We start from the raw sequence: 19387 nt of genomic DNA, 5'->3' as shown, positions 1-19387 counted from the left end.
ATCCCTAATTTTAACACTTGAGAGGTTGAACAACTAGCCAAGTATTTTTTTATTGGCATTTGGTGCCATGCACCATTAATAATGCTGTAATAAACCAGTTAACACACCAACGAGCCAGCCCTTAGTTTGAGTGGAAGCATTTCATAAGTAGTTATCAGATTATGAATTATGTTATATTATGGTTAATTAGATGGGAAGAAATGAATTACTTTTGCTGCACTTTTCAGTTCATGCACAATAGAGTTTTTTTCATGCTTCCATCACATGCATTAATTGGACAACATTTGATAAAAAAACACTTTTCATTAACCATCTATCTTCTATCTATTATATATATATATATATATATATATAATATTTCCAATTGCATACATTGGATTTTAAACTCAACTGCAAATGTATAAAACCTTCGCCTTAACATTGAGAGAAAGAATACAAATGTAGGCAACCAGAATTTACATTTGATGGCTAATTTTTATCTATATTTATGAACATTTAAACTTCACCTTTAATCAAGAAATGAAAAACAAAAATGAAGATAGATAGATGAGGTTTGGAACCCCATCCAATGACCAAAATTGGAAAAGAATTACATCTCACCTAATTATCCATCTCTCTCAAGCAAAGCAAAACCCAAATCACTATACGGTCAAAAACCCACTGGACTGCAAAGTGAAAACCTATCAAAATTTCCTAATCCTGATGAAAACTGGTCATACAGAAGTCTGAATTTAACTGGGAAGCACGACTTGAATGTGAGGATCAGCTCTCAACTTTGTTTGGTGAATTGTAAGCAAGGGGCAAATCATCAATCCAATCTGCATAAATGCGACTAATCTTTTCTGGTCCTTTCCACTTCAGCAAGCACTTTTTACCTTGCACCTGCTGCTTACTGGTAGCCCCTATCACTGTACTAGTAGGTGATACATCTTGGGCAAGATTAGGAAGAGGTTTGGGCAGAAAGGTGCCTGCATTTCCTGATTCTACTTCAGTATGGCCTCCATATTTCTGCAGTTCTGCATTTAACACACCAATCAAAATGATTAGAAATCCGGTTAACAGATACATATAACAAAGTTCATACTTTGGTTTAATATTCATAAATTAAACAAGTATTTGGTGCAGTCACATAAAAGGAGAACTTTCCCATTAATTCGACCTTTGGAGCTAAATTGGACCATAAAAGGTTACTCCCAAGTGAAATAACAATTAAATGCATTTGGGTGTTTATGTTTATCAGCATGGTAGTACAGCTATTCATGCCTGTATAACCTAGATTATTCATATCGACAGCAACAAGTGTAAAATTTTCCACACTGAATTCAATTCAACAACAGTATAACTACGCCATAAAAGAAGACATGCTGATATACAATGTTGACAGATCTTTTAATTTGATAGAAAATAAATCTAGCACGGTCTTTTTATGGAAGAAAAATAACATGAATCACTTCCACCTGGTCAAAAGCTTTGCTACAAGCAGTTCACAGAAGAGGGGTTGAGAATTCCATGCTTCCTAAACATGTATCAAAATGCTAGTTATTGGCTAAATTGGGATTGAAAATTGAAAACAGAGGGGAAGCCAGAGCTTTGGTTTGAGGAACTACTTCCCCAGATAACTATAGTCTTGAGCATAGTTAATGGATCTCCAGAAAGTAGAAACAAAGAAAAATTAGATGCCGCTAAAATTACCAGCTTGCCCATGAGCGAAGTGACATTTCTCACCGAAGGGGCAGTGACCAGTTGTCTCCCACTTGTTACAGATCCTTGTCTTCCAAAACACAGGCTTCGGATTCATCCGGTTCACATCAAAGCTGGAATTTCCAGACCCATTAACTTCCTGTTGATCAACCCCAGTTCCATTACCCCCTGGAGATCCTGTAGTCCCAATGCTTATTGCCGAGCTCTCCCTAAACCTACCGGAATCTTCCCTGAACTTCGATGGATCTTCGTGAAGGAAATTGCATCTTTCCCCATATGGGCATTCCTCACCACTGCAAAACTTTTTGCATAGCTTCAACTTACTGATGATTCTCTGATCTTCATCCCAATTCCCGGCCGCTCGATCTTCCTCGTGGGCGTGGGCAGCAACTATTTCCTGCCAGTTCGGTGGGGGCTTCCGGATATCATCGATTCCATGGGCGAAGTTGCAGTTGCTCCCATACGGGCAGGTACCCGCCTTGAATCTAGAACAGAGACGGGTTTTGAAGAAGATTTTGCTTATTCCTTTGTTAACTGGAGGGTTCGGCGGGAGCACCCTCGGATTCGAAAGCGGGTTGTTCAAGGAATTTGAGGGGACATCTTCGAAACTTCTGGGCCTCTTCAATGGCGGGAACTCCGCACGAGAAGCAGGTTCTGAGTTTTCATTATCGACGGGGAGTTGAGGCCAGAATCCCATTGCATCGCCGCCGGCAGCAAAAGGTGGCATGAAGAATGACGGGGGAGGAGCAGGAACACTCATATTGGTAGATATAGGATCCGTTTTCTGGGTTTTTGGTTATGTAAAAGATGAAGCAGAGGAATAATGGCAGAGAAAACACAGACACCAATCAAATTTCGGAAACTCAGAAGAGGAAATGACCAGAATATATACTAATATAAATGAGAGTTCAGCCAAAACTAGCGTGGAGGATTTTTCAAGTGAAGAAAAATAACAGATAAGTAATTGATCAGAAGTTCAACCATTGTGAGAGATGTAAAGAAACCACGATCAAATTCAACACCCCAATCAGAGAGATAATGCAGAATCCCAACAAGAAGATGAGGATAAAAAAATAACTGAAAACCTTAAATGCAACCAGCTGTACTGGTTCAAATAGGAGAGGATGTATCCGTAAAGCCCCCGGAAGCCCAAAACCCTAGCTGTGCTAAAATCACCAACAACCTTTGTTAAAATAAGGTCCCAAAAACCCTAGCGGCCGAGCCTAAAATATAAAAACCCTACTTCTCAACGAGAATCAAGACCCACAAAACCCTAATTCCAGTTGAACAAAGAAACGGAAAGTCTAAAACCCCGAACCGTCCAAAACTCAAGTTCCAAGTGAATAGTGATTATTCCACCGAATTAGGACGGTTAATTTCTTTAAATAACTAAATTGCCCCTAAGATGCAGCTGAAGCCAGAATTTTGCGCCGCGCAAATCCTCAGATCCAGTCAATCGTGCGGTTCCAAAACAGCGAAGAAGAGGATCGACCGTATACATTAAATTATCGCTTTCTGAGAAAAGAAAACCGCAAAGCTGCGAGGGTTTTCACCTTTTTCCCGCCTTCCTCTCTGGTGGCCAACAAACTTTGGCCGGGTCTCACGAATTCACATCAGCGCCCCACATCACATTATCGGAAAGTGGAAACATTCTCCGATGGAAGATGTTCTCAATGCACGATGAGATGTGCATGTGAGGCGCCGATGTGATCTTGCGTCTCACCTCTCATCTAATAAAAAGGGGCCCACAAAATGATCAATACCGTACATTACTAGATCGCGTCGACCAAACGTTGTCTACATCGTCCGAATGTCTGTACTAGAAACACGAAATCGCTAATGCACATGCAAGTACAACTAGTGTTTTTTAGGGGCATACCTTCGGTAGGAATCTGGATTACTCCCAACAGGCACATTCCAACACACTTCCAACATATCATAGTCAGGATGGGTCCCAGTCTCATGGTGAATTGTGAAGTGTTGGATTTTGATGGACGCATTTTGTTGGGAGTAGATCCCAGCTCCATAAGGTGGAACGGGATCTGCTCCTTTCACATGGGCTCCTCACAGGCACATCCATCATGCATTGGGAACATTTCACGTGAATAATAATTTATAAGTATGGGAGATGTTCTCAATGTATGGTAGGATGTGCATGTGAGGTCGGTGTGAGGTGCCCTGTGTAAGGAACAGGTCTGGTCTCCCATAAAGTAGGCTCAGGTTAGGTTTTTTGTCAAATTTTTAACGGATGTTAGTTTGGGCCAATCCAAATTGCACCTATAAAACTTTTGGCCCATTATGAGAGCCGAAAAACAGGTCCAATTCACTGTAGGAAAAACTAGGGGTGCAACTTAGGCAGATAAGGCAGGAGTAGGACAAGCCCACTCCTTTTTTTTTTTATATGTTTTTTCTGAAGGGCTATACAAGGGGTAGCCCATTCCCAACCAAAGTGCAGGTAGGATTTGATCCCAAGTCTCCGGCTACAACTGGCAGGAAACCTTACCAACCATCTGATTGACATCTCACAGCCCAAGCCCAATCCTAAGACTTAGCCTCCAGCTGGTTGGACAGAGGTAAAGCCCAAATTCATTGAATAAGAGAGCTTTTTAGATTGGAACACAGAAACAACTTAAAGTTAATTCTATTGCCATAAATTGATTAAGGATGGGCTTAGTTCTGTTGTACAATTACCCATTTAGTTCTCTTACCATGTTGTCACTTAGGCTCAGTTTGGAAGGAATACAAATACAAGTATGTACAGTACAAATACATACAAAATAATATAAAATGTAAGTTTTGAATTCTACAAATTTGTATTTGTATTCCTTCCAAACTGAGCCTTAAATTCATCCTCTCATTTGATAAATGCCCGTCTTTCAGAACTAAGCCAAGGTAAAGGATAAATCCAAGGTTTTAAAACTGGACCAGACATAGAAACGTTCTGGGGACCGGTTCCCTGGTTGAATGGTCTGACCATACAGTTCAAACGGATGGCCCATTCTGACTTTAAAAAAAATAAAAAATGGCCAAAAATCATTGTTTGGGTCGATGGGTCAATCATCCAGGTCAGCAAGTCACTGACCAAATCAACAGTTTTTGGCCAAAAAGTGATCTTAGGGTGAAGCAGAACCGGTTACCTGACCGGTTCCCGGGTCACCCAGTCTGACCGTCCGGACCAGTCTAGATTTCAAAACCATGGATAAACCTCACTACAACCGGATTAAGTTATATTAAAAATGGGTCATACCCAGCTTCATTTCAGCCCAATATGCAATAGAACTCGTCCTTCAAATTTGTTCAGGCTCAAGAAAGGCCTGAATCTCATCCGGCCCAAACTTTGTAGTAAGCAAATCGAACTCGCATACAATTTGTTTTAGTTGGGATTTAATGACAACCTTTTGAGTTTGACCAATTTTATGATTACGTAACACATAACTGTGCACGTATTTTTGCAAATATTAGTTTCGGCCTTTGGGACGGCACATTGGCCCTTGAGCTAAGATCTACCCAAGCCCATCCTGAACTGCATCAGACCCAAAATTGAGCCCGATCCCTGCCAAGCACTAACTCCATGGACATTTGACATGGGTAGGCCCACGGCCCACCTATTTAGGGGTTGGGCCTGGGGATGCGCCGAGTAGGCTTTAGGACCAGTCAGACCCTAGTTGCAGCAGCCTCCCATACCAAACTATGGGCTTGCACACCTGATTGAATCAATCCATCCAATCGAAGGCATCAAATGCTAGAGATGACGATACCCACCTCTGAGGTCAGAATCTGTAGATAAATAGGCAAGGGAATTCGCATCGGCACCCCACACCACATCCCAACCGTGTATTGGGAACACTATCTCCCCACGACAGGTATGGGAGATGTTCCCAATGCACGTTGAGATGTGCATGTGACGTGGGGCGCCAATCTGAAATCTAGGAGAATGGATGAATCAAGGTGCTGCAGTAATGAGAGCTCGTGCCATTAACAATTCTTATTTGTTCATCAATCCTAGTTGTCATGACATTTGTCACATGACAAGTAATGTAGGTTCCAACTCCAAGCAAAACATGATAAATAAAACAAATAAATCGAATAAATAGTCTATAAATGATGCATATAGAAGTCTCAATAACATAACAATGTGTTAATAGAAGCTGTTTTCTCGATCCAAATTGCCTACTGAAGTTTCTTGATTCCAGGAAAAGAGGGGAGAATGGCAATAAGAGCATCACCATATCCAACAGGCTCTGTAAGCAGAGAAACCAAGTAAAAACATGACACAATAAAGTACTCGAACATAGAGTGGAATGATAGAGAAACAAGACCAGACATACCACCATCCTCTCTCAGTATCTTGATAACTTCCCCAGAAACATCAGACTGGAAAATCATAGTCGAGAATCAGCATTTGTTATTTTTAGCATAAGAACATGAAACTTTGCTCTTTTTTAAGTAAAAGAAAGAAAACAACTAGTCCAAGGGACGTGCAAACTACTTGTTTCTGGCCAAGTGGCCATAAACAAAAAGAACCATAAAAGTAATAGAACTTAGGATCCAAACCTCAATCGGGATCTGGCCACCAAGCTGTTCAATAAAGCAAAGTACTTGGCCCTCCTTCACTACTTGTTTCTGGAAATGACAGAAAGGCTATATCAATAGATATTTTATATATTTATATTTATTTTTCTTTTCATCATCTACTCTTTTATTTTATTTAAAAAATGCTAATTTAAGATTGTATCGGATGCAAAGAAGAAGAGGTATGCATGAGAAGATATAAAATGATGTGCAAAACAGAATAAGTTAGCTCCCAACAACCCTCCCCTGGAAATAAAAATAAGTTAAATAGCTGTTCAGTGTCGTATACAAAGATGATTGTCCTGTAATCAGCAATTGTATTCATCTCACTTATGATCCACCCGGTTTGGATGTTCAAAGATGAAAAGATTTCTCTGTTTCCATTATGGAAATGGGCCAAAGAGGACAGTCACATTCTCTTAGAAATTCTAGAGTCAGAGAAGCTTAATTAGATACAATTCACTGGAGGTCTGGATCTGTAATGGGGCCATTGAAGACCTAATGTGCTACTATTGAGATTGGTAAAGATTTATTTAATACCAGCTAGCCTGTGATTTCCCAAGGAATGGCCATGGCATCACCATTCCAAAGGAACCCAGGGAGTACAAAGGGTGTGTTTGAATTCCAGAAAAATAAGGTCTTCTCTCCTTTGGTTATGACAAAAAGGAAAAAGGCCAATTATGGTTACTTCATAAATCTGAAGGTCCTGTCCGTACAGACAGGTAGAAGTTAATTATAGAATAAATTATAAGGAGATACAGATTTTTTTCTTATCTTCTATTAAGTCCTTTTTAGGACCAAGTTAGAAGTGCATGTGTGCAATTTTTAACTTAAATGAAATTCAGAAAACACCCATAATAATTCTCAGAATACCAAACACAGTATAAAGCAACTTCTTTATTTTTATTTATTTATTTATTTATCAGCAACTCTGACTCATAAGAGGATTGGAAACTTGAGATTAAAAAACCAAGCATTATTGAGTAAATGGCTATGGAGATTTCCAAAAGAGGATCTAAGACTTTGGCATAAAGTGGTGGCAAGTGTGCATGGGCTGTCAAACAACAGCTGGGATGCTGATGGTCTTCATAGAGCTACCATGGCTACTCCTTGGAAATCCATCCATGACTCTCTTCCTAACTTCTTCAGCCATATCAGGTATGACTTGGTCATGGGTCAGAAAATTAGGTTTTGAGAAGATATTTGGCTCAGGGAATCCCCTTTGAAGGAGACTTTTCCCTCTCTTTACACTCTTTCCAATCTCAAAGGTAGACCAGTGTTAGAATTTATTAGTCCCCCACTCTCCCCCTCTCGAGTTGACCTGGAACTTGGGCTTCACTAGAAGCCTTAGAGAATCTAAAATTCCCAGTGTGTCTGCTTTGCTTACATTGATGAATTCCGTGGTTATTGGGGATGGGGGTGTGGATAGTAGGGTGTGGACTCTAAATCATGTTGGGCTCTTCAGTTGCAAATCTTTGTTTAATTTGGGATTGGTTTGCTAAAGCAACTTCTTTATGACTATTAACTCCTAGTAAATTATTTTAGGACACCTGGACTACCCTTTTCCATTTTAAAATGAACCCTTTTACCTTCAAAAAACTGATTTTTCTCACAATTATTACCTATCTAATCCATCTCACCAAAGGGTTTTCTTCAATAAAGTTGTAGATTCCAATGTTTTAAAACATGGAGGCTAAATTGGGCTGCATCAAAAAGGGGGAGGGGTCTGAGGGCGAAGCCCCCCAGCCGAAGGGGCAGGGGCAAAGTGGAAAACCACTTTCTTTCCCCTTATCTTTTCTTCCCTTCCCTTTTCTTTTCTTTCCTTTTCTCCTTTTGTCTTCTCTTTCTTTTTCTTTCCCTTCCCTTTCTTTTCCTTTCCTTTCCTTTCCTTTTTTTTCTTTTTTTTTTTCTTTTTTCTGTCTTTTTATATAAGATGTGCATGAGGCGTACGCCTCTAGCATGCCTCATGAAAAAAGCACAAGAGGTGTATGCTTCTTACACTTGAAGCGTACGCCTCAGAGGTGTCAGCGCCTCTGTCATACACCTCAAGGCGTTTTGGGAGCGCCTCCAGGCGTACGCCTTTTAAAACACTGGTAGATTCACTAGAATAAAGAGAATAATCTTTCAACACAAAGCTCCTTTTTGCAAATTAGGACTTTGAAGTGGTGTCATTCTCAGATTCCACAAAAAAAAGAAAATGGGACTCTTCACTGTACCCCAATACTCTTGAAATAAGACAATTGAAAATACCATTGAGGAAAAAAAGCACTCTGCACTAGGCATAGTTTTCAAGGTGCCAAGGCGAGGCTAGGCGACAGGGGGGGTGCCTTGTCGCCTAGTCATCTAGGCAATGGATTTTTTTATGTAGAAAACATAGATCCTAGGGTAGTTCCCTATGTACCATAACCATATTTCTTTAAGAATTATTCATAATTTTCATAAGAAAAGTATAGAGTTCATGTTAAAGTATAGAAAATCAACATATTCATGAGAAGGAAAAGAAGAAGGAAAAGAAAATTCAAAAAATATAGGGGCTGAACCCTTATATTTGTTATAGGAAAAGAAGAAAGGAAAATGTGTTGACTAGACAAAATTTTAAGTTCTTCCTTACTTACTGGTTCAGGTTTTAAAGTCTTTGGGGGTTCAATACAGCATATAGCAATATTTATATTGATTAAACCCTAACAAATAAGAAAATAATAAAAAGAAATTAGTATATAAACACACAAAATGAATATTTTAGTTTAATAGTGCCTATTTTATTAGTATAATGTCAAAAAATAAACAATAAAAAAGTATTTTATAATACATAGTACAAAACTGTATGGCGATTAAGCGAGGTAAGCCTCAAAGTGCGCCTCATTGCCTAGGTGTCGCCTTCAACTATGGCAATGGGGTGAGCAAGAAAAACCGATAAACCGAACCGATCGGTTTGGTTACGATTCGGTATTTAAAAAAAAAAAACCCAAAGGTACCAGTTTGGTTTCAAACTTTCAATTAACCAAAATAGAAAACCGGCAGTTAACCGAACCAACTATATAATATATATATATATATATATATTACATTTTATATTTTCTATACATTATAAATTAACAAATATGAATTATATATAAATATATTTTTATGATAAATAATATATTATTTATTATTTAAAATATAATATTTTATATATATTTCTAGTGTTTTATTATATATTTATATATTTTTTTATAATATATATTGAAAATAATAAAAAAAAATGACAAACTGAACTGATGGTTAACCAAACCAGTCAACCGGTTAACCGATCGGCTTTGGTTCGGTTTTGGTTACCAATTTTCCAAAAACTGGTAGTCCCGGTTCGGTTTCAAAAATAAGCCCATGGTTCAGCTAACCAAATCATGAGCACCCCTACTCTGCACCTCTTCATCCATGAATCTCCTTTCTACCTTAATCTTCTGAAATTTTAGGACAATTTCACTCCCTTGGTTAAGGCCTCCATAAGCTCTCTATAGGCATACTAGTCTTGGAAATTTTGATAATTTTCAATATCTCACTATCTTGATTGTCCACATTCCACCATTATCAACAAATGACATCTCAATAGGCCATGGCTGTTATTAGGTTTCCTGGAGATACAAGAAACCTACCTTCATTAGATGTGAGAGGAAGTGCCATAACACTTCTCAAGGATGATCCACAAGCATGTCAACCAATACATATCCTAATCCAGCATACTCATCCCTCAATGTGAAGCCTCCTCTCACTACCACATCCCTTAGTATGCCATCTACTAGGGAGCAAGCTGATCCCAAAACCCAACTGAAAGAACAGTTAATCCTAGCTGCTAATGATCTAGCTTCCATAATGAAGGAAGAAACCTTGGATGAAACATGTGCCTTCCATATCCATTTCCAAGTTAAATACAATAAAATAAGAAGCCTATAAATGATTATTCTCCATTCAAATTTGATAAGGACAATGGTACAGTTGATGGGGAAGTAGCCCTATTGAAGTGTGTTTGAGAATATCAAAATAACTCAAAGATCACAACCACCCAAAAACAGTAAAATTAAAATCAACCTATATTTTTCATTTTCATAAACTGTGATGGAGTTAATAAACTAGGGGTCATTACTTGGTGTAATGGTAAAATCCCGTGCAATCAAGCATTGAGAATGAGGGTTTGTCAAGAGAGCAGCTACTCTGTGTAAAAAATATGCCAAAGGTTAGGACCATATCCAGTCCACCCCTTCCAAGACCCCAATTAAACCAATAGTTTAAGAACAATTGTTCCCTTTGATGGCCTTTGATGGAGTTTAAGAGCAAACCAATTAAACCAATAGTTTCCTTTCCATCCTCCACCCCAACAAACATCCTAAAATTTGGTAATTTAATTCAAGTATCAAACCTTTTGATTTTTCCAAATTGTGTCAGAAAATGGACCTTACAGACATTCAGAGTCAAATATTCCAGATTACTGAAAAGAACAATCTACAAGTGATGTTTGTTGATGGCGACTGGTATACCTCTTGACAGGATGGAGGTGCACGCTTCCCTTTGATTGTTCTAGATCTCCTAAAATATCCAACCTGCATCACAATAGTTTTAGTACCAAGACCTTAAGAATAAAAAACAGTAATTAATATTCAGACTCACCTTTGGGGACTGTAGTATCACCAGGCTTTCATCTGTATCCTTATTGAGCATTCTCTGAATTTCTCCTGAAGAAGGAACTGCTTTGGCTATGGCTAGCGAGGGTGTAAAAACTGACCCATTTAAAGCAGGAGCATCTGAGGTCGTACTATCATTGGCAGGTAAAGAGCTTGGAGGAGGTGGAGGTGCACTTTTTCCAGCCACGTCCCTTGTCACATATAGCCGAAAACCAGCAAGCTAGGCATACCAAAAGGCATGAAGTGATAAAATAAAGTAGAAAATATATATATATATATATATATATATATAAAAACTAAATCAAGATTGTGGCTTAAGTTCTAAAGTCAAGAACTGTTTACTTTCAACTCAAATTCTGCAATGTAAGTGGTATCACAGATTTCTGTGAGCAAAGCTTGCACCTGAAAAACGTTAAGGAAGAAATTCATTAAAAAAAAGTTATGGATGAAGTAAAATCAGATCAACATCTGCAGTATCTGAAACATGGATGAGAGATATTTTTACACTTGTGACAGAGAAAAATCAAGGTGGTGTAAGATACATCAATGGCTCCTATTTCTGACAAGACACTCTAGCATCAATGGCTCCTATTTCTGAAACATGGATGAGAGATATTTCAACTCTTGTAAAACAAAACTCAGTCATGCTATCAGTTGATTGGAAAATCTGGCCTTCCAGAAGAAGATGGACGTGGTATACATATAAGATGTGAAACATGCAAACCCCTCGCTTCCACCAGGAATATTTCTTATTTATTTGGATTAAAATACTGGAACTGATTACTGGAAAGCCTGAATTAGGAGTATATTTCTATGATTAAGACACTAGGAGAGAGTTAAGACACAGAAAGATAATATTAGGTAAAATGTCCTTGGTGCTAATTTACAAGTCTGAGTTACCAAGTCCATAAAGAGATATAAAGTGATATAAAGAACTAGACAGCAGAACTATAAAATATTACAACACAATGCTATTCTTTACATGAAAAATTAACAAAAAAAAAGAAACTATAGATAGTAATTTATGAAGCTAAATTTGTAAATACAAAATGTAACCTAATCTCTATCAATGCATTTAACAGATATAACCATGAATTTTATAGGTCCTGTGTAACTGTTTCCTGAGTTAGGGAAATGGTTTTGAATAAAAGATGGAAAAAAAATATGCTCAACAGGGAAAATAGTCTCTACTAAAAGAATATAACCTAAGGTCAAGGTTCAAAGTATTGGAAACCCAAGTGTATCAAAAAGGCAATTTTAAGAGACGTATCAGGATATGCGTTGGATATTCATGTGTATCAAAGAAAAATTAAGATACACATTGATATGCCTGGAAACACTATAAATACTTCAATAAATCATAAAAATAACATCAATAACACTAAATATAAAGCCTTAATGAGGTAATGCATACATTAAATTAATATAGTTTAATGGGTTTTATGAAAAAATACATCGTAGTCAATTATAAATTTCATTAAAAAACCCTATGCTTAACCATAATTTATAACTAAAAAACTTACCTATTTTTGCAATATTTTTCAGAACTTGAAGAATCTTCAAAAACCTTGATGATTCACACCTGTTTCTTGTGTTTTTTTTTTTTTCAAACCTAGCACTCTAGGAATGAGGTTTGGAGTTTTAGAGTCCTTTGGGGGTGAAAGAGGGATTATTTCAGGGGAAAGAAGCCTTCTTCCCCCGCCCCCTTTTTTCGTTTTTTGCAGTGAATTGACTGATACACCTGATACGCCACCAAACACCCCCCCAATACATGTCCAATACAGTCTGATACGGGTCCAACACTGTGAAAAAAAAAGACGATACCACCTATTTCCCACCATATCCCGTATCGACTTTTCAAAGATCCAATACGATATGCCCCATATTGAGTGTATCATGTCGAAATTTTAAACCTTGCCTAAGGTTAATACTCAACTTCTTTGACTTTCTAATAGAATTACAATGTGTGTGTGTGGGTGGGTGGGGGGCGGGGGGGGGAGACATCTACTCATTGTTGCCAAAGAGATTTAATTTCAGAGGAAGATTAGGAATACTTAAACTTTAAAGAAGAAAAAAAAATCATGTTGTGACTAAACTAGCCATAAAATGTGTGCCCCACCTTCACAGTTTCAGATTAAGGTTCTAATTGACAACAGAATGAGAAGTAAACAACGTGAAGGTTATTCAATAGATGGAAAACAAATGTCGAATGCATGATTTGAAATGGGACTCATCTATCTTTCAATATCAACAAAAAATCATTCATTTTTTCTTTCTTTAAAACAAGAAAAAAATATTGGTGGAATTCTTTTTATTTTAAATGCCTAACAAGAATCATCCATAGGGCATGTCTATACCTTCAAACTTCAAAGTGGGAATCTACTAAACGATGGGTTCCATTGTCTTGGTGGTGGAACAATATAAATAACCATATTTCCATCTATCTTACTTCGACAGTTCATTTTTAGTGTAAAGTTCCATGTATAATACCCTGTCCATGCTGTGTCTATTAACATAGGTCATCATTAGTATGCTGAGAGTTTAGGTCTAATTAACAAGAACATTGTATTCCCCTAGTGTGCAAGATATATGTTGACTCTCAAATAGTTTGACAACTGTTACTTCACATAGTAACAAGGTAAATGTGCTCATGCAAACAATAGCACACTAAAGTAATGAAGAGAAGAACTAACTATATTATCAAATTGGATGTTTAAGAAACTTTCCAGGAGAAGCAGTAGAGAGGAAATCAACAGTTTATCAATGGTATGGAAGAAATAAATACACATGGCTACTCACCTCAGTTGTATTTGGGATGATTTGGCTTATTATCCCATTGGATTTCTTCTCTTGCAAACTATCTAAATCTGCAGCAGCTGATCAACAAAGGTAGATTAGGTGATAATTCGGTTATATACATGAACATATGAACAAAGAGCCTAAAGCATTCAAAAACTTGGATTCAACTCAGACGGTGGCACTTACATTAGGCTTTATCAAGAATAGTAACTCAATTAATAGATCTTTCTCTTTGGAGACAAAATGATTTTATAAATCAGAGTTTCTATGTTCTTTTGGTAAGGAAATGATTTAGTAATGTTTAAAGCGGGAAAAAAAAAAAAAAAAAACCTCTTTAGTGAATGTGAGTACAGCTGGAGCTAGTGGATATTTATAAACCACATTTGCACAGTGAATGTTCAAAGAACAAGAAAAGAAAATGTCATTCCAGCAATCCTACAATTGACAAGAAAGTAGGACCAACAGGTAGGAGGAAGACACAATTTGAGAATTCAATAACTGGGTTAGGACATGTGAACTTAAATTGGCATATGATTGAAACCATTATCTTCCAGGAAAGGATCAAAAGAAATGGATTCGGACAATAAACCAAACACACATAACGCTCTGACAAGTAACAGTATGAACCTAAATGTTTGAACTTTGATATGAAAGAGAAATGAAGCAATACTCACTACTCCTTTATCACACAAATAACTTTTGACAAGTCATCAAGAGTAAAGAATCATATCAGTCCTCACATGCTGAACCGTGAAGATGGGCCTACCACAGAAATCCATTTGGAAAGAACCTTTCACCCTATAAAGGGCATCAAAGAAAAGATGCCTCCCAATTATTTTACTTGTTCTCTAATCACCAAGGCTGGAAGTGAATGCATTATTGATTATGGCAAGCAGAAGATGTAAACAACTAGATTTATCAGAAAAAAAGAACATACTTTCAACTTCAGAAGATGAGCTGCAGCTTACAGATAATGGCTTCTTTTGCTTTGTTGATATAAAACCTGCATATTGTGGTTGTTTCTGCCTCCCCCAACTTCTAATTGCATAGGATGTTTGCATACTAGCAGATCTGGTTCTACCAAAGTCCATGTAGAAGCTTGACAGTCTAGCATTTGAAACACATCCTAAATTACCTGAAATAAGAACTGAAACATAAATGAAGCAGTGAGAAATGGTTTTAAGGGCTCAAAATTTAGCAATGGATATGGCACTGAACAGAATGGAATCATGAAACAGGATTCATGTAGCCGATCCCATATAGCTGGGACAAGGCTTACATCATAAATTCATGATGATGATGATGATGTTGAACAAGATACATGTACATCTACACAAGATAACCTTTTTATGAGATTATCTATAAACCTAATATAGCTCCAATTGAGATTGCAGAGTTTTAAATAAGAAACTCAAATTGCCTTTCCTAATTTCATATAAGCATAATACCACTACTTTTTATCAATATAATACCAGTGTTTTAAAAGCAAGAATCACAAATAAGGTGCTTCCCTCCTAAAGCATGAGGCAGAAGGTGCAATTTGAGGTGCACACCTAGAGGAAGAAAGTGCCAATTTTGTAAAAATAAAATAAAAGAACTTAGTATACAAGAATGTTTGGACAAGATGTGATTAAAAGATTTAACAGTGAATTTTCCTGAGTTGTCCCCATTCAACCACATACAATCATTCCCAAAAGGATGAATACTGGAGTGATGTAAAGCATCCAGAAGGGCCACCATATTGTGTAAATCCCAGTCATTAACATTCCTTCTGAAACATGGACTCCACACCATCTGATTGTCAGCTACCTCAAAGCAATTACTTATTCTGGCCTCTTTATTTTGGGCTATTGCAAACAGACTGGGATAAAAATATTTCTAATTATTTGATTGTTTGTATTTATAATTAGTTGAAATATTATAAATATGCCTGTATTTTGTTATTATCATATTGTTATGTCAGATATTTGTGATGGAACAAGATTAGCTGATAGTATATAAGATAGAAAAAATATGCATAAAATAAAATAAGTAAATGAAGTTCCTTTAAATTTTCTACTAACCAATGAAGTGCTAATGTGAAGTTACTATAAACAAAGGCCACATCAAATAGCCATGACTTCACCCTTTTTTTGGAAAACAAAGGCTGTAATTCCCTATCCTAGACTATCTAGCCTAACTTTTTCATATTTGCAAAACATGTCCAATGTTATTTTTTTTATTGCATAATTGTAGTTTTTATTAACTTATTTATAAGATTGATCCTATATCTTAAATTCAGAAAATATATTTTTTTATTGAAAGAACCAAAGCATTCACTGATCATTGCATCAACTAGAGAGACCAAAACAACTAGTCATCACCTCACCACATTGATAAAACTGCTTAGAAAGAATGAAGTTGTTGGAAAGAAGAAATTTCCTTTGGTTTTCCTAGGAGAAATGCAATTTCTTCAAGAGCCCACGCAGAGTTTGGGTCTTCTTGATGAAGCCCCTTACAAACTAGATTTCAAACATACTCTGGTGCAGTTCTTCCACCCCCTCCTGAGTCATTTTGTATCTAGGGAAAATAAAATAAAGTAAAGTACATGAAGAAATTTCAGCAACTCAATTTTACATTCTGCAAGTCCAACTTGCTAATCTTTGTAGGATTGCCCATACTTCTCCATTCCTCTACACATTCATTTGGAAACCCACCAAAGAACAAAAAGGTCATTACCCAATGTTGGTCCTATGCTCCCAGCTTTCCAGAGTCATGGGAGGGGTGAATTGGATATAGACTAAACATTTGGCATTTTTAGCACAAAGTAGCTTCTCTCAGATATAAACCTGCATTCTGACACATGTCAGCCTTAGATTTTCCATTAGATGAAGCAATGGCCCCTAGAAGTCCACCCAAGAACGATACATATAATTAAAGAAGCAGAAAACCACACATGGAGTCCATAACTTTCTCTCTTTTTTTTTTTTTTTGGGGGGGGGGGGGGGTGGGGGGAAGGAGTCCATAAGTCAACCACACCCAAAAAAATTGAACATTTTAAGGTAAAATAGAAAAATAGATTCAAAAGCTTTTTCTTTTCTTTTCATTCTTTCTTTACAGAAGCTACAAAGCATTCTACTGAATAGCTTGTTGTAGTATATTGCCTATATGTGTACATGGATGCATGCAGTTTTTTGACATGTAATACAAGAAACTCTCTCCTTTCCCAAAAATAAAAGAGAAAATGCCATGAAACCCAAGTTTGTAGGAATTATGTCAAATAAGAGAACAAAATAAACCGTTTTGGATTTTTTTCCTCTTAAAAGTTCTAGCACATTAGTCCTCCTTGAGAAAACCCTAACAACTTGGTTATATGTTGAAAGTCATGAGAACAAAATGCACCACTTGTAAATAGATTCAGAAGCCCATATTTCTTTCATGTTTTTCCCTGAAATACAGAAACTTATTTATTGAAATGGGTAGCTCAATATGAGATACAGGACTTCATTCCAAAGACATTTGCATTTCAAATTCAGAACAAATGTGGAATCTGCGTAGAAGCGAGCTACTATAGTCTTAAGACCAGTAACTACGGTAATTTCGATTTTTTCTATTAAAAAGGACAATTGTGTTAATTTTGGGAGGAGAAAAATTCACTCCTAAACAGACTATCGTACTCTTCGTAATATGATTATTGATTAAGGATGAAAAATAAAAGAAAATAAACAAGAATTCCCAACAATTTGATGGCAAAGATGAGAATAACCTTCCAACAAAAGAAAAAAAAAATCAAAACAAAAGCAACAATAACAGTAAACAGAAGAATTCTCTCCAAAAATTCTCAAACTGTAGGATTGTAACCTAACAAAAACTTGATTCCTCGGACACCAATTTCAGATTTACAAAACATAATGAAATCCAATAATCTGCATAGAAAATAAACATTTCAGAGAAGAGAGAGAGAGAGAGACAGACAGACAGACAGACAGACAGACAGACAGAGACAGAGACAGAGAGAGAACTTACATGCAGCCATTGAAGTATTAAACCCGTTCGGAACGGAGAGTATGCAAGCAAGGACTGTGGAATAAAAGTATAAAACCCAGATGAAGCTGAAAAGAAAGATTCTGAAGGCGGTATGAACTATGTAGCCAGCCCCGCCGCAAATGCAAGTGGGTGTTATATCACATGGCCATCCAAAGTTTACGGACGCACCAAATTGGTAAATTCGTTACAGAAACCCAAAAGGGAAAACACCCCAGAAGCTAGAAGCCTAAAACCTAATCAATAATTCACGGTACTGGTACTGGTTCGCCAGGCGGGAGCCGTGTAGGAAAACGATGCACACTGCCAGAAGCTCCTCAAGACTGCCAAATCACCTCTTGTCGTGTGGCATATTCATCCATCAGCCACCTGGCAAGTATGACGGAACAAAAACCCTAACTTTATTAAGGGTAAAAATTACAAAGACCCCTGGAGTGAGTGACAAATACCCCCTGAACTTTCATTTAGAGGAGGATTCCCCTCAGCTTTTCACTTTGTGATAAATAGACCCTTTGTCAGGGTTTTTAACTTTAAAAAAAAGGGTATGATAATACTATTATACCAACATAAATGTATCAGATCCCATCATAACTCTAAAGTAAAACATGAGTGGGCAAGAGTAGGTTGGGTGATTTGGGTTCGAATCATGCCAATTGCATTTTTTTACTCTCATTCTCATTTAGTTGTTTAAATTTTTTTTATTATGTTAAACTATCATTTTTATTATTTATTTGAACAATTTATGATTTAATTCATTTTTTACGATTTATGATTTAATTCATTTTTTAAATATAGCATTGAAGTCCTCTTGATTGATTCAATAGATCCTTCTAGATTTTTGGCAGAATTCAATATTTAAATGAAATGGTAGAGGTTTCTTTATGATGGATATAAATTTATGGTTATGTTTGTTTTTTCTTGATTTATTAGAGAAAAATGAATCAAGAATTAATATATATATATATATATATATATATATATATATATATATATATATATATATATATATATATATATATATCTTGTTTCTATATCATTGAAATGATTTTTGTTATTTTAACTAGTTTCATTTTGAAAAAATAGAGGTACTTTTGATTAGGGGTGGTCATGAGCCTAGAGCTTAATGAGCTATTCAAGCCCAAATTTACAGGCTCATTTAATAATCGAGTCGAGCTCAAGCCTAATATAGCTTGGCTCGTGAGACTCGTGAGACTCGTGAGCCAAGCTTGAATAGCTACATGCATACATACATACATACATATTATAATAATATAGAAATAATATATATAATAAAAAATTATTATAATTCTTAATTTTTTAAATATCAAATAAAAATATTTATTATATAAGTCGAGCTCGAGCAGAAGGTTCTATCTTGAATCGAGCTCAGACTTGAGCTTGAACCTTATATTACCTTGGCAAACCGAGCTCGAATCTTGTACTATTTAGGTCAGCTCGACTCAAATCCACCAAAAATTCATATGAAAATTTTGATAATTTAATTCATCTATCATCTAACTTAACGGTTAGGTGGTATTTGCCACAAAATGAAACTTTAAGGAATATTTGTGGTAAATAAAAATTTAGGAGTATTTATCACTGACCCATAATACAAAAGGGGTATTCATAATTTACCC

General features: G+C 36.6%; 2 protein-coding genes across 3 annotated transcripts; both read right to left on the bottom strand.

The window, feature by feature from the left end:
• Positions 1-397: 397 nt before the first annotated feature.
• On the bottom strand, positions 398-3058 carry LOC148869350 (zinc finger CCCH domain-containing protein 39-like). 2 transcript variants are annotated; one of them, XM_088973982.1, is made up of 2 exons: positions 1693-3058; positions 398-1016 (listed from the first exon to the last, which is right to left on the bottom strand). In XM_088973982.1, exons 1-2 carry the CDS (start codon positions 2459-2461, stop codon positions 763-765), a joined length of 1023 nt encoding a protein of 340 aa, XP_088830108.1. In that variant the 5' UTR covers positions 2462-3058; the 3' UTR covers positions 398-762. The 2 variants fall into 2 exon arrangements, with proteins under 2 accessions (XP_088830108.1, XP_088830109.1); XM_088973983.1 differs by having other exon boundaries at positions 1726-3052.
• A 2595-nt stretch (positions 3059-5653) lies between these two features.
• LOC148869349 (Single hybrid motif superfamily protein) lies at positions 5654-18282 on the bottom strand. Its single transcript, XM_088970908.1, has 9 exons — positions 17733-18282; positions 14665-14874; positions 13728-13804; positions 11271-11330; positions 10915-11148; positions 10785-10847; positions 6256-6324; positions 6030-6075; positions 5654-5942 (listed from the first exon to the last, which is right to left on the bottom strand). Exons 1-9 carry the CDS (start codon positions 17740-17742, stop codon positions 5872-5874), a joined length of 840 nt encoding a protein of 279 aa, XP_088827034.1. The 5' UTR covers positions 17743-18282; the 3' UTR covers positions 5654-5871.
• Between the last annotated feature and the right edge of the window lie 1105 nt (positions 18283-19387).

Source organism: Nelumbo lutea, chromosome 2 (genome assembly GCF_056320005.1).
Source record: "Nelumbo lutea isolate HS-2025 chromosome 2, American lotus-T2T, whole genome shotgun sequence".
NCBI lineage: Eukaryota > Viridiplantae > Streptophyta > Magnoliopsida > Proteales > Nelumbonaceae > Nelumbo > Nelumbo lutea.
Note: the sequence above shows the minus strand (reverse complement) of the source record. Positions and strands in the feature narration are given on the sequence as shown.